Source organism: Phacochoerus africanus, chromosome 6, assembly GCF_016906955.1.
Source record: "Phacochoerus africanus isolate WHEZ1 chromosome 6, ROS_Pafr_v1, whole genome shotgun sequence".
Taxonomy (NCBI): domain Eukaryota; kingdom Metazoa; phylum Chordata; class Mammalia; order Artiodactyla; family Suidae; genus Phacochoerus; species Phacochoerus africanus.
Genome location: NC_062549.1, coordinates 110,503,778 through 110,519,355, shown reverse-complemented (window position 1 = coordinate 110,519,355; position 15,578 = coordinate 110,503,778). Strand labels below are relative to the sequence as shown.

Genomic DNA, 15,578 nt, shown 5'->3' with positions numbered 1-15,578 from the left:
TACCTTTGACCCCTGGGATCTCTTTCCTCCTCAGTCACTCTCTTTGATTTTCAGGAAATAAGAATGTGGTGACACGGGAGCATTTGGATCGCATGAAAAACAGTTGTATCGTATGCAATATGGGCCACTCAAACACGGAAATTGATGTGGTGAGCCTTCTCTCATTGCTTTGTTGCTGGTCTTTTTTTCTCTTCCTTCTGTCATAGCCTCTTCCTTTTTGTGCGATCTTCCTTTCAGACCAGCCTTCGAACTCCGGAGCTGACGTGGGAGCGAGTTCGTTCTCAGGTGGATCATGTCATCTGGCCAGACGGCAAGCGCGTCGTCCTTCTGGCAGAGGTGCAGACGCAGAAGGGTTTGGGCAGTGCAGCCAAACAGTGTGGTTAGCGCTGTCGGGAGAGGGGCGGCGGGGAAGAATACTCCACCTGTGCGTCCCTGAATTTTGTCTGTGGACAGAGGAATGTTTCTCACATAGTCTGGTTCCCAAAGTAGAATCCCTCAGAAAATCTCTTTGCTACGTAACATACTACTTCCTGACCACAAGTGATTCTTCAGCTTGTTGAGACTCAGGTGGACTTGTGGAAAATACGATAAAACCTAGAGTCCTGGTTTGAAAGTCTTAATTCTTCTTCTACCAACTTAGTCTAGAGGGGCGTTAAGCCTTTCCTACATTGCCTGATTCGCGTGATGTGACAGAGGGATCACACAGCTCATCCCTGGGCTCTGTTTCTACTTCTCAGGGTCGTCTGCTCAATCTGAGCTGCTCCACAGTTCCCACCTTTGTTCTGTCCATCACAGCTACGACACAGGTATGTGACCAAATGCCGGCTCAGCCTGCCCTGAGTTGAGTGGAGCTGGGCCTAGATCAGAGTTCCAGCGAGAGTGTGCCCTCCTCTGTTCCTAGCAGCCTGTTTTCTTCAGGTCACAGACTGTCAGGAGTTAATGCCTCCTCAAGGATAGAACAATCACCAGGCAGAGTCAGTGTTTGTGTCCCTTCAAGGTGGCTGTTTTAACTGAAAATAAGGTGTTCCAGCTTAGTTGTAGTTAGTCTATCCTTTCATTAGCAGCCAATCAACAGCACCAACAATCCCTCTTAGGATGTGTGCTGGCATTTATTACAATCCACGTCCTGAGTGCTGTCGCTGTGGCAGATCACTGATTACCCCAAGACCCTGTTAAATCTAGTTTGATTTTAAATGGCCCTGAGAAGTGTTTTGTGGTTTCTGACCCTCTTTCCCCACCGTAGGCTTTGGCACTGATAGAGCTCTATAATGCGCCTGAGGGACGATACAAACAAGACGTGTACTTGCTTCCTAAGAAAATGGGTGAGTGGCTAACAGTCTGATAATCCTCAGACTGTTACATTGTTTGGTAAAATGAATATCATGAAAAGCAGTGGAATTTAGAGTCGGAGTTCTAATCCCCTGTTCTAGCACTTTCTGGACCTCAAGACAAGTTCTAATCTCCATGAGCCTCAGTTCCTCTCTCAGTAAAGTGAGAATAATACTACGTACATTGCAGAATTATAGTAAGAAGTGCAGCTAATGAGTAAAGGTGGTTTAGCACAGTGGTTTAGGGTAGATGCTCTTTATCTGAGTAGCTTTATAAAGTTTAGTAAACCACTGATACAGCCTGAGACCAAAATGAGAGAAACAGGACAAACTATAGGTTTTACTGTCCATCTTCTGTGAGATACACAGTTCCTGTCATTTTCCGGGGTCAGCTGTGTTGTGTTTATGTGAACGTAATGCATAATTTTTAGTTATTTGCCTTTCTGAGTAGTGCCAACCTCCTCAGCCCAAATCCCTGCCTCTTAAAGCTGAAAAACGTCTTGCTCTTGTCCCCTCAAGCGGCTTACCTCAGATTGTTTTTTGGTTTGGGGGGAGGGGGGGTGGCGGTTATTTGTTAATTGTATCATAAGGATAAAAACCCAGAAAGCTTATCTACAGAAAAGTAATAATTTGTGCCAGGTGCCTTAGAAATCCATGATGCTAAGATTTGAGGCCGTTACAGGTTCTAAGTAAATGTTGATGACAGCTCTCTGAGCTAACTGATGTCCACTTCGATTCATCATTGACTCTGATCCAGCAAAGGAAGTTGCTGCAGGAAGGTGAGAAGTAGTACATGGTATGTTGGCCATTGAGATGAACCCAGAAGCCTTGCCAGAGAAGAATGGGGAGGTATAAGTCACCCCATCTTGTTACCTCAGCAAATGGCTTTCTGAGTGCACTCTGGCTATACTGAGAGAAGTACGTCAAAGGCGGCTTTGAGGGTCTTTTAAATTACACTGTTGTCTGAATTGTAGCTTCTTTAAAAGTTATCCCAGCCCTTGTCCTCTCTCTCAAAAAGCTTCCAGTGAAAACAGGGGCGGGTTATGCCCTGAGAGCCATATTTGAAATGGAGCCTGCTTCCCTGCTGCTTTGTTCTAGATGAGTATGTGGCCAGCTTGCACCTGCCATCATTTGATGCCCACCTGACCGAGCTGACAGATGACCAAGCAAAATATCTGGGACTCAACAAAAATGGGCCATTCAAACCCAATTATTACAGGTAACATGGGGAAAGCAAATGAAAACTCTTTTCTCCAGTGTTAAGCCAAGCAGACTAGCCAGTTTTCTTAAATAGGGTTGTAGCTGGTTTTGCAGAGAAGTCTGTCCCAAACTACGAGGTAGACAGAGAAGTTGTGTATCTAGTAATAGACGTAAAGAGGTAAGCATTTTCTAAGATTTTGGAGCTTGAGCCTCACTCCTAGAGATCCTGATAGAGATAGTCTAGAACGGGGCCCAGGTTTATCTTGTAAAACTTCCCCAAATTATTCTAATGTATTGTCAGGGTTGAAAACCATGACCTGATAACCTTATTTGGGAGCAGGAGATAACACTAGAGATGCCATTGTTGGCAACTGTGGAAGCACAGGGAGGAGTATTCCCTGGGGAACGACTGCAGGAATCCCAGCCCAGGCAGGGAGGACCCTGGAGGGTGTTCTCTGCTTCTGAGTCTTCTCTTGGAATTCTCGGGTGGAAGCCACAAGCGCTAACCCAATCTCTTCTTTACAGATACTAACGGACCAGATTACCAAGGACCAGTCCACCTGAACCACACGACTCTAAAAGAAATATTTTTAAGATAACTTTTTATTTTCTCCTTAATCTTTTCCTCTTGATTTTTTTTTTCTGTAATTTCTTTCTTGTTTTTTCATCTCATTGTCCAAGTTCTTGCAGACCACAAGGAACTTGCTTCATGACTCTTTAGATGAAACTGAGATTCAAGGTTTCTCACCCTAGTGACTAAAGAAAGATTTTACTCTCCCAGCCCAGAAAGGTGATTCTTTCTTTACCGTTTCTGGGGACTTTATAGTCTTAATTGGGTACCTTATTAACAGGAAATGCTAAGGTACCTTCTATGTGGAACAATCTGCAATGTCTAAATTGCCTTAAAAGAGCCCATTTCTTAGCTGCTGAAATCAGTGCTCTTTCACTTCTTCAGAGGAGCAGGGATGGTACCTACCAGGCAGGTAGGTGAGTTGTAGGTGGTGCATGTTAATTTCCCCTAGGTGTTCCAAGCCCTGTTTCCGACGGAAAGGTGGTATGTTTGGCTCAGAGATACGTACTAGTGAATGTTGCTTGTTAAGATCCACTAGGCCCACTTGGATTTAGTACAGCTCTTCCTCCACTCCCACCAGACCCTCTCATTTTTCAGGTTTTTAACCAGACTTTACTCTGTTTTGTCCCCTAGCATTTATTTCTTTTGTTTTTTGTTTTGGGTTTTTTTTTATATATATATATAAGTAAGAAAAATGTTTAGTCTTAATACAGAGGAGCTGCTTGAGTGGTTAGTTGTTATCAGTTTATCTTTTGAACCTTTGGAGCTAAAAGTACAGAGTTGACTCTAGAGAAATGCTGATCTCAAACTCTGATAATCCCTCTGTTTTAGCCCATAGTTTATAGCATCAATGAACTGGGGCCGTAACAGCAAATTTTATCAGCTCTGCCCCATCAGCTTGTGCTGAAAGCAAATTTCTTGAGCCATTACTCAGTATAAGGCACTGAGCTCTCTCTTTAGGATTTATCCTTTAAGAGCAAATTTCTGGTTAGCTGTGCTTCTGCAATTTAAAATATTTAAAGGGAGGTAGATGTGGATGGAAGGAGGATGGGTAGTTGGGCCAGGGTGAGAGAAATTAATTCCGTATACTTGTCTGGGACTTCAGGCCCCATACAACATTAGTTTTACAGAAGCGGTACCACTTTTAATTGACAGATGTCACAGAGAGTTTATGAACTGAGTCTTAAGGGCAGTTTGTACATAGAAAAAGTAATCAGTGTCCTGGCTCATGTTCGGAAAGAATCCGCAGAGAGGTTCTCTCAGAGATCAGAAAGGTGTGTTCCCAAGCCATGCACCCTGCTCACCAGCATTTCTGCATGGTCAGACGAGCTTTATGCTCATGAGCTTTAACTGTATAATTACCCAGGATTGTAAACCCTCAACTTGTTCTAGCTTGTGATCCTTCAGAGTTGGATCAGGCATTAGTTCTAGGTACTAGAAATGTTCATTTCCCTATTGCCATTGATCAGAGACAAATAATTAAAAACCAGAAATATGAAAGGAAAGCTTTCACCCTGTGACTTCCTAACTGGGGACAGTGATCTTGCCAAAACTTTTTCCCCTTCCCTCTCCCGTTTCTCTCCACCCAGCCCCTTCCCACTCCTTGCCAGTGTGACCATGCTTTTCTTCTCTGTAGATGCTAACGGTTCAAGCCCCCCTTTCCCAGGGCATTTAACCAGCCAATCACAACAGCACATCCTTTAGGAGAGGTAACCTGGCTGAGAGTGGTATCCATCACGTCAGTTCTGCTGGAGGGAAGGGGCCCAGGTCCTGCTGCCCTTGGCCTGCTCCCTGCTCCCATATCTATTACTGTGTCCGTAGGAATACTAGGTAAGGGCTCCGTCTCTGTCAGCCATGTAACGAAGGACATTGTGGGAAAATGTCTGGCATCAGAGGGAGCGTGTGGAGAGCAACTTGGGAGGAACAAATTTATTTTGTATTGAATGATTTTTAATGAATGCAATATTAATCCTTGCAGATGAGCAATAATCATTAAAGTCAATTAAAATGATAAGACCTTCCTGGAAGCCTGTGTCATTCTTGGTTGAACAGCAAAACTTTCATTAGAACCTGTTTTCTAAGACAGACAAGTCATGGGGCATTCAGCAGTACGTAGCAGAGATTTGCTCAGTACCTGGTATGGAGGGGGACAGGCTGGCTGCAGCATTCTTCAGTATTATCTTAAATTTTGCAGACCTGCTCTGTGTCGAGCATTGGGCCTCGGCAGTTTCACTCTAACTTCCTTCAAGTTGAAGAGCAAACTTGCTGCCTAAAATTCGGGGCTCCTCACTTACACAGGCCCCTTATAAGACCCTCTGCCTAATTTTTTTCCTTAAAAAATGCCTCCAAAGTTATGTAAGCTTCAGCCCCTTCCCACACCTGTATCCATCTCTGAAGTTGTCTCCACATTTTCAGATTTTAAAATGTATCTGTTAATATTGTTCAAAAGTAAGACCTTTTCTGTTCTATTAAATTGGTCCAAAACAATGTTGATGTTTTCAGTGCAGACTGGTAAAATGAGTGTTTTGAATTCTGTGAGGTTTTATCCACTAAACTCGTCACTTAAAGGAGCCAGGACTCTTTGGAGAAATGGCTGATTCCATGACTCAGCAGGAAAAACACAAGGTGAGCAAGAAAACAAGGAAGTACTCAAAAAATGATTACGGTCCAAAGGACACAGAAGGTAAATTTAAGAGATTTACACTGGGCAAATCTGGAATAATCTGAACATCAAAATAATGGCTTATAAATCATTGAATTAAATAGGAATCTCTTGAGTCTATACTGATAATGAATGATGAATGGTTTAATGAAGAATGGGCTATGAAAGTAATTTCAGAGTACCTCTCCATGAGGTTTTTCTTAAGTAATGGGAAAACAAGTCATTTTGAAGTGGAAAAGCCTGGCAGAGCTCACCTTAACCAAGTGATTTCAAAATAAACATCAGTAATGGGAGGGGGAGTTCTCATTGTGGCACAGCAGACTTTAATCTGACTAGTGTCCATGAGGATGCAGGTTCGATCCCTGGGCTCCCTCCGTGGATCGGGATCTGGCGTCACCATGAGCTGTGTATTCGCAGACACGGCTTGGATCCTGCATTGCTATGGCTTGTGGCGTAGCTCCTATTTGACCCCTAGCCTGGGAACTTAAATTTCCCTCAAGTGTGGCCCTAAAAAAAAATAAAAAATAAAATGGGAGAAATCCTAATCTCCCATCACTTGATAGGCTGTATTGAGAAGAACAAAACATCCCTTCTGTGATGTTTCTGCCAAAGATGCAAAACCTGAATGTGATTATAAGGCATAAGATAAATCCGAAGACATTTTACAAAATAACCAGCCTAGAGTCTTCAAAAGTACCAAGGTTGCCAGTGTCAAAGAATGGCCAAAGAACTGAAGAAACTAATACAGTAACTAAATGAACAGAACTGAATCATTTTGCTATCAAGAACATAATTAGAACAGTTGGTGAAGTGGGTCTGAGGACTAGGTGGTGGTAACTTCAATGTTAATTTTCTGATGTTAATGGCTAAACACAGTTATATAAGATGTGCTTTTTTAAAAAAAAGTCTACTGTGGTGCATTGGGTTAAGAATCCAAATGCTATGGCTTAACGAGATTGGTGGTGTCTCTGGAACACTGGGACATAGTTTCGATCCCCAGCCCCAAACAGTGGGTTAAGGATCTGACGTTGGCACGGCTGTAGCATAGGTCTCCACTGTGGCTCTGATTCAAGCCCTGGCCAAGAAACTTACATACACTGCACATGCAGCCATTAAAGAAGAAAAAAAAAAGTTTGTTTATAGGAAAATGGTGAAAGTATTAGAGATTGATGGGTCATCAGGTCAACGGACTCATTCTCAGATGGGTCAGGAGATTATTTATAATGTGTTTGCTATGTTTTTGTAAGTTTGATTATTGCAAAGTCTGTGGGTGTTTTTTGTTTGTTCTGGCCGTGCCCTGGGCAAGTGGCAGTTCTAGGTTGTGACTCAAACCACGGCAGTGACAACACCAGATCCTTAACCCACTGTGCCACAAAAGAACCCCCAATTGCAAAGTTGTTATTTTTTTTTTGTTTTAATGACCTCTCCAAGGTCAAAAAAACAATCAGATGGCTGGCTTTATCAGCTTGGAAAGTTTTTTCAATCTCTATTAGCTCTGTTTAGGAACATCTTAGACCAGAGAGTAATGATACAGGTATGAAGTCTTCCAGGTTAGCAAAGGAAAAGAAAGCAACAGCAAAACGATATTTTACACGCCTACTCAAAGCATTCCACTTGACAGTCCCACTGAAAGTGATACCTAAGCCTGGATTGTTCCATAGGAAGGTGGGGAGGAGGGGTGCAGCCCTACTCCAGGTCACTCCCTGAACAAAATCTTACCTGCCAAATAACTTCTGAATGTGGGAGATTCCAGAGAGGTCTGTGAGTTTTAAAAGAATGTACAAGAATTGACGTCGCAGCTAATTGGTTGCGAAACTTGGTTAAACCAGGTGTCAGCAAACTATAGCCCTCCCATGAGCCAAATCTGGCCCACTGCCTGTGTCTGCACAGCTCACAAACTAAGAATAGTTTTTACATCTTAAAATGGTTTTTAGGAGTTCCTGCTGCGATACAGTGGGTTAATCCAACTGCAACAGCTCAGGTTGCCTCTGAGGCACGGCTTCCATCCCAGGCGCAGTGGGTTAAAGGATCTGGTGTTGCTGCAGCTGTGTCATAGATATGTAATGTCTATGACTGTTTTCAGTCCACAATGACAGAGTTGAGTAGGTGAAACCAAATGGCCCACAGTGTCCAAAATGGCCCTTAGCAGAAAAGTTGTGCTGACCTCAGGCATAAAAGTTGTGTTACGTGTAAAGTGAAAGATGTGTTGGAAGACCTTTGATTTTCGTTGTATCAGGTAAGAAGAGGAAGTCTGTGAGAGCAGAAAGCAAGAGAATGAGAGCATTAGAAGTGCAGGGTATCGAAGAGTATTCTAGTCTAGGTAGCAAGTGCTACATCCACCTGCTCAGAGTCACTCTGGGATAAGGAAATCTCAGCAAACTGATAGAGCAATTTTAAAGTATTTTAAAATTTGTGATTCCAATTTAGAGTGTAATCAACTTAGTAATCAATTTTAAGTTGCAGTCAGTTTTTTGTGTACGTACAGTTATTGTAAATGCTACGCTATTGGAAATTTTAATATAGTATTTTGTGTATTTTACTTCATTTTGGTTTTGCTTGTTCTCCACTGCAACCACCAGATGGCGAGTTTTCTTATATTGTCTGGTTGTCACACCAGGTCTCTGGCCAACAAAGGATAATAAAATATAGGTCCACAGTCCCTTCTTTGAAACTCCTGTTTTCTGAGGCCAGGACCAGGGACTTTTTTTGTTTGTTTTTTAGGATGTTTTGAAATTAAGAGTATTTCATATTTTTAGGAAATACAGAGATAATACAGTTTATTGTACTATACTATATTACAGTATATTATAATACCTCTAATGGGGGTGTGGAGGAGCATTCAAATATGTTAATATTTCTTCAGTTAAGTTTGTTAATGCAGAATAAGGAATGAGTATCGACTATCAGTAGCCTCCCATCAGTTCAGATCAGGTTTTGCTCCCAAATTAATTTGTGCCAGATTTGGGGGGCAAATTTTTGATTTTTAGTTTTTGGGGGGTTTGTTTGTTTGTTTGTTTGTTTGAGTTTTGGACTTGTGGATACAGTTTTGTAGTTCTGGAATAAGAATAACACATGTAATGTTTGCTATGTATCTGGCTTCATTCTAAATGTTTTACACAATTAGTGTATTGAGATCACCTCATAATAGGTTGTTTTTAAATCACAAGACTTGTCAGCAGAGAGGGTGGATTTGTGTAAAATTTTTTTTTTAAGGGCAGACTGATTTATCTCAAGTCTAATGGTGAGATATGATGAGGAAACTGGCTCACACATCCGACAAGGAGCAAACCAGCACTCGCGGCTTTTTCCTATCCGTGCTGTGGGTTTCCTAATGCCCAGTAAACAAGCTCTGTTTTCTAACTTAACTCTCAAAAGCAAATGAATCATATGAAAATATCACTAAATATTATGAAAGTGAAGATGCTGCGATCCCTACCATTTTTTTCCAGAAATAAATTTTTATAATATTTACATTCAGCTGATTTTGTAATTGAATTCTTTCTTTTCCATTGTGGAAAAATATCCATAACGTAAAATTTACCATCTTAACCATTTTTTGAAGTGCACAGTTCAGTGATAGATACATTTACATTGTTGTGCAGCCATCACCACCATTCATCCCCATAACCCTTTTATCTTGTAAAACTGAAACTCTGCTTATTCATAACTCCCCGTTCCCTCCTCCCCCAGCCCCTAAAGACCAAAGACCACCATTACACTTTATGTCTCTATGAATTTGACTTCTCAGGAGAAATGAATCCCACTAGTACCTACAAGGGTGGGGGTTTGATCCCTGGCCTTGCTCAGTGGGTTGGGGATCCAGCGTTGCCATGAGATGTGGTGTAGGTCGCCAGTTTGGCTCAGATCTGGTGTTGCTGTGGCGTAGGCTGGCGGCTGTAGCTCCAATTTGACCCCTAACCTGGGAGCCACAAGTGCCACAAGTGTGGCCCTAAAAAGCAAAAAAAAAAAAAAAAAAAAATTCTTTAAGTACCCCTTTTAAGCGGAATGTTATGTATTTGCCTTTTTGTAATTGGCTTCTTTCACTTAGTCTGATGACCTCAAGGTTCACCCATGTTGTAGCATATTGCCCATTTTCCTTTCTTTTTAAGGCTAAGTACTATCCCACTGTATGCATGTACCATATTTTGCTTGCGCAGACACCACAGTTTACTTTCCATATCTTCCCCTGCAAGTGGTAAGCCTTCAACAGACTCCAGAGTTCCAAAATTTGACTACTCTGCCAGTGCAATTGTTGTCTAGGTTGGGAGCCAGATTCCCAGTGCTTCCTATTCCACTGTCCTCCCAGAATCCTCTCCCACAGTTCTTAGCATTTTACCACTTAAATATTATTTGATTATATCCCACCATCTCCCGCTTCCCCAAGTTAAGCCTCCAGAGGAAACCATAGCCCTGGCCAATAGCCTGACTGTAACTTCATTGAGAGAACTTGACAAAGACTACTTGACCAAACTTTAGTCAGGAACCTCTGACCCAGGGATGGTCCCCAACACACCTCTGAAATGCAAATCTCTGCCTGAGAGCCTGCTTCCTGGAGACCCTGACCTGAGGCCCTTTGTGATCTAGAGCAAATACTTTACTTCTCTGGGTCTTGGTCTCCTTATCTGCAAAATGGGAGAAAATACCAGTATCCATTCCGTAAGGTGGTTGTGAGGATTCAACAAGTTTAAATCCTTGGCATGGTGTCTGCCACACAGTGAGCACACATAAATATTTGCTCTGTGATTATTACTATCTATAAAACATCCTTGGCTTCTGCCCCATCCCTGCCCCCAGCCTCAGAAAACCAACTGGTGCAAAGTTCTTGAGGTAGCAGCAAGTTTGGCATGCTGGGGAAATAGGGTGGAGGAGAGTGATAGAAGATGAGGTCAGAGAAGCCGGCAGATCCCTGTTGGACGCTGTGGGGCTTGTATGTTGGGATTTAAATCGAAGTGAGATGGGAAACCATGGCAGCAGGTTGAGAGCAAATGAGTAAGGTGAGTTGGCCCGTGGTTCTAGAAGCTCTGGCTTCAGGGATAACCAGTTACAGGGCAGCAGGAGGGTAAGTGAGGAAGGCTAGAGCGATGATAATTACAAATGGGGAGCTTCGGGATGTTTTGGTAGGAGAGTTAGTGGCAGACTAGATGTGAAGGGCAAAAAAGAGGAATTAAAGACATCCCCTTGGCGTCCTTGAGAAAAATGGGTGGTTGGTAACACCATGGATTTAGACAAGGAAAAGCAAGAGCAGGTTTGGGGCAAGAAGGGGAGACTCTAAAGCTCTGTTTATAACATGTTAAGGTTGAAATGCCTGTTGGACATCCAAGTGAGATGTCAAACTAGCCCTTGGCTGTATGTTTGGGTCCTCTTCTGACCGAGGCATACTGTATATAAAAGGGCTAGGAGAGCATAAATTAACCTGACCTGAGACAATTAAGCTAACTGTTCCTTTGGAATGCAGGGTCACTATTTGCCTTATTTATTAATTTACCAACTAAAACATTGTTCATCTTTTCCTCTTCATGTAGCAATTAATGAAGAGAACTCCACGTGGCTCTACAAGTAGAAATTAAGAGCTGACCCATAGATGCTCCAGGGGTCATGACTTTTGCACTGAGCACTTCAGTGACTAGCGATATCTTGGCTGGAGCTAAAATGGAAATTGCCAGAAACAGGCTTATTTTGCCTCCCAGCATGCACTTGGGGATGTATGGCTGTGAAGCATCTTACCCAGTATCTCTCATCTTAAAGGCACACAGTATGTGCCAGTTTCCTTCTACAGAGCCTCACTGGAACAACTACCATGTTTTTGGTACAGCCTCTGCAATGCTATGATGGCTCAAATACGAAGTTTCATTTTCTCTAGTTTCTTGAACCATGGTTGTGCCTGGCAAAGGAAGGGCCTTCTCATAGGCCTAACCTCTTGGTAATAATAATAATAATAATTCCCTTTTTGAAAACCATGATTTATGGTTTTTTAAATGATTTCACATAAATTAGTTCATTTGATCCATAGCCTCAAAGAGAGGTGAGATTATCCTCATTTTACACATGAGGAAAGAAGAGAGTATGCATGAAGGCACTTCTGCAACTTCCACTCTCTACTGGGTTGTGCTTTTCTGAAAGCCAATGGCAGGGGAGTGTGTTCTCCAGCTGTACTTCAACTCCCTCATATCTGGTATTCTTTTTCCTACCAGATGCCACTGGAGTACAGTTCAAGGAGTTTTTGTTAGGGTGGAGTGAAGATTCAAAAATGGTGCCAGTCCAAGTAGCTATCCTGCTCATAGTTTGGAGACACTGGAATTCATTGAGGAAAGATTTCCACTCAAGTTGAGACAATTCTTGTAAGAAGGGCTTGTTACTTCTCAATATTAGGCTTGAACAAGCAAGAACAACTGGAAACAATCACATATCTATCAACAGGTGATTGGATAAACAATGGGATATTTTTTATGTACTGTTGATATTATGCAACAAGATGGATGAATTTAAAAGCATTACATCCAGATGGCCAAAAAGCACACGAAAAGATGCTCAACATCACTATTAGAGAAATGCAAGTCAAAACTACAATGAGGTATCACCTCACACCAGTCAGAATAGCCATCACCAAAAAGTCTACAAACAGGGATTTCCTATTGTGGCTCAGTGGGTTAAGCCTAGTATCCATAAGGATGTGAGTTTGACCCCTGGTCTCACTCAGTGGGTTAAGGATCCAGCATTGCTGCAAGCTGTGGTGTGGATTGCAGATATGGCTTGGGTCTAGTGTTGCTGTGACTGGAATAGGCTGGCAGCTGGCGGCTGGTAGCTGCAGCTCAAACTCAATCCCTATCCTGGGAATTTCCATGTGCCACAAGTGTGGCCCTTAAAAGGGGAAAAAAAAAAAAAAAAGTCTACAAACAATAAATATTGGAAAGGGTGTGGAGAAAAAGGAACATTTCTACATTGCTGTTGGGAATGTAAATTGATGCAAATACTATGGAGAACAGAATGGGGGTTCCTTAAAAAACTAAATATAGAACTAAATATGATCTAGTGATCCCACTCCTGGGCATATACATGGAGAAAACCATAACTCAAAAAGATAAATGTGGTGTTCCCGTCGTGGCTTAGTGGTTAATAAATCCATGAAGTTTTGGGTTCGATCCCTGGCCTTGCTCAGGAACCATGAGGTTTCGGGTTCGATCCCTGGCCTTGCTCAGTGGGTTAAGGATCTGGCATTGCTGTGAGCTGTGGTGTGGGTCACAGACGCAGCTTGGATCCCGCATTGCTGTGGTTCTGGCGTAGGCCAGCAGCTACAGCTCTGATTAGACCCCTGGCCTGGGAAACTCTGTATGACATGGGAGCGGCCCTAGAAAAGACAAAAAACAAAAACAAAAAGATACATGCACCCAATGTTCATTGCAGCACTATTTACAGTGGCCAAAACATGGAAGCAACCTAATTGTCCATCAACAGAGGAATAGATAAAGAAGATGTGGTATATATACACAATGGAATATTACTCAGCCATTAAAAAAGAACAAAATAATGCCATTTGCACCAACATGGATGGACCTGGAAATTATACTAAGTGAAGTTAAGTCAAAGAAAGACAAACCTTGTATGAGATTAGGACTATGTGGAATCTAATAAAAAATGATACAAAAGAACTTACAAAACAAACAGATTTAAAAATCAAATTTGTGGTTATCAAAGGGGAAATGGGGGAATGAATAAATTAGGAGGTTAAGATTAACATATACGCACTACTATATATAGAACAGATAAGTAGTAAGGACCTACTGTATATAGCTCCAGGAAATCTACTAAATACTGTTAATAACCTATATGGGAAAAGCATCCAAAAAGGAACAGATATATGTATATGTACAACTGACTCGCTTTGTCATACACCTGAAACTAACACAGCACTATACTCCAATAAAAAATTAATAAATATGTATGATAAATATTGTTAAAGAAAAAAGATTATGTTGAGTGAAAAAATTCATACAAAAAAGAGTACATAGTGTATGACTCTGTTATTGTAAAATTGCAGGAAATGCAAACTAGTCTGCAGTGATAGAAAGCTTAACAGTGGTTAACTGGGAATGGGAGGGGCACAGTATTGAGTAGGAGAGGGGACTACAAGGGGCAAGAGAAAACTTTGAGGGGTGATGGATTTGCTTGTTGTCTTGATCGTGGTGATGATTTTATGGTGTTTATATGTATGTCAAAACATAGCAAATTTTATACTTTAAACGTGCAATTCATAGTACGTAAATTATACCTCAATAAAAATAGAACATTAATTATAAACTTTTCAAGAACACAGAAAAGAATAAAGGAAATAAAAATCACCTGTTTCCACCATCCAGAAATAAAACCTCTAAGATTTTTGTGTATTACCGTCCAGTCTTTTTTCTACACACACACATGCACACGTGAACACTGAGAACCAGTTGTACATCCAATTATAGCATAAGCATTTTCCCATGCCAGTAAAAATTCTTCTTAATATTAAATGCAAATATCAATAATATCTCTATATTCATTCTTTTGCAGGCCACATTACTTATTAGCCATTTTCTTATTAGCTGTTTCTCAAATTAGGTTGGTCCCGACTTTATTGAAAATATTACTGCCTGGAATATTATTGTGCATATATCTTTGTCTAAATCTTCGATTACTTCCTTAGAATATATCACTAGAAGTGAAATTACGGAACTAAAACATTCCTTTTTCTAAATGTAGCTGAAACAGTGTACTGTGCCTAAAGATCTGAATTTTTCCTCAAGTGATGGAGCTGTGGTAAGTCTTAGAACCTGACCAAATCTGTGGTCCCTGAAGCTACATATTAGGTGTGTGTTGGGTGGTGTGGGGTTTGATGATTCTGTCTAAGAAGACTCAGCATTGGTCCTTTTCTTGCAAATTCCCTAGTTTTTCCTACTAGCTTGGCCCAGCCCAGCTTGGATGAAATGCTAACTGAATTTGAGAAGAAACAGAGGCAAAGGACTGGAAGATAGGAGGAAGTAGCAACACAGCAGATTCGGATTTATTCTTTATTTTGTAATAAGACTTTTAAAGCAGCTACTAGGTGGATTCTTGGCAGATTTTTTTTTTTTTTTGTCTTTTCATGGCCGCACTCATGGCATATGGAGGTTCCCAGGCTAGGGGTCTAATCAGAGCTGTAGCCGCCAGCCTACACCACAGCAACGCGGGATCCAAGCTGCATCTGTGACCTACACCACAGCTCACGGCAACACTGGATCCTTAACCCACTAGGCAAGGCCAGGGATCAAACCCCCAACCTCATGGTTCCTAGTTGGATTCATTAACCACTGAGCCACAACGGGAACTCCAGAAATCCTGAAAGAGTTGAATCCCAGTGATTTACTATGAGTTGAGCTGGGAGTGTGGAGCAGCCAAAATGTAGTTGGGGAGAGACAAAGATGAATAAAATGCCTTTAAGGATCTCACAACATAGCAACAGGTGATCCTTACATATCACCTCTAAGATGTCAAATGGGTCTCATATATGACATGTCCAAAACAGACATCTTGATCTTCTCCCTAAACCTGCTTTCCTTTCTCCCAGCCTTCTCTATTTTAATAAGTAATACTAAGCCTTTTTTTTTTTTTTAAGTAAGCTATGTAAGCACCTACCCAGTTGGTCAAGCCAGAAATCTAGGACTCATCCGTCATTCCTCTCTATCTGGCTGATAGTAGTCCAGCCTTTCAGCAAATCCTGTTGAATTTACCTACACAGTGTAGAAATACCATGTCAAACCACTGCTCCATCCTGATATAAGCCATCATCATTTCCATTTATATAGTCTCC

General features: G+C 41.6%; 1 protein-coding gene across 1 annotated transcript in view; it reads left to right on the top strand.

The window, feature by feature from the left end:
* The window catches only part of AHCYL1 (adenosylhomocysteinase like 1), a 37,861-nt gene extending 35,310 nt beyond the window's left edge, over window positions 1–2,551 (top strand). The window contains 5 exon segments of the mRNA XM_047785081.1: window positions 55–149; window positions 238–336; window positions 738–806; window positions 1,244–1,322; window positions 2,427–2,551. Of these exon segments, the coding sequence (XP_047641037.1) occupies window positions 55–149; window positions 238–336; window positions 738–806; window positions 1,244–1,322; window positions 2,427–2,551 (467 nt within the window).
* The last annotated feature ends 13,027 nt before the right edge of the window (window positions 2,552–15,578 follow it).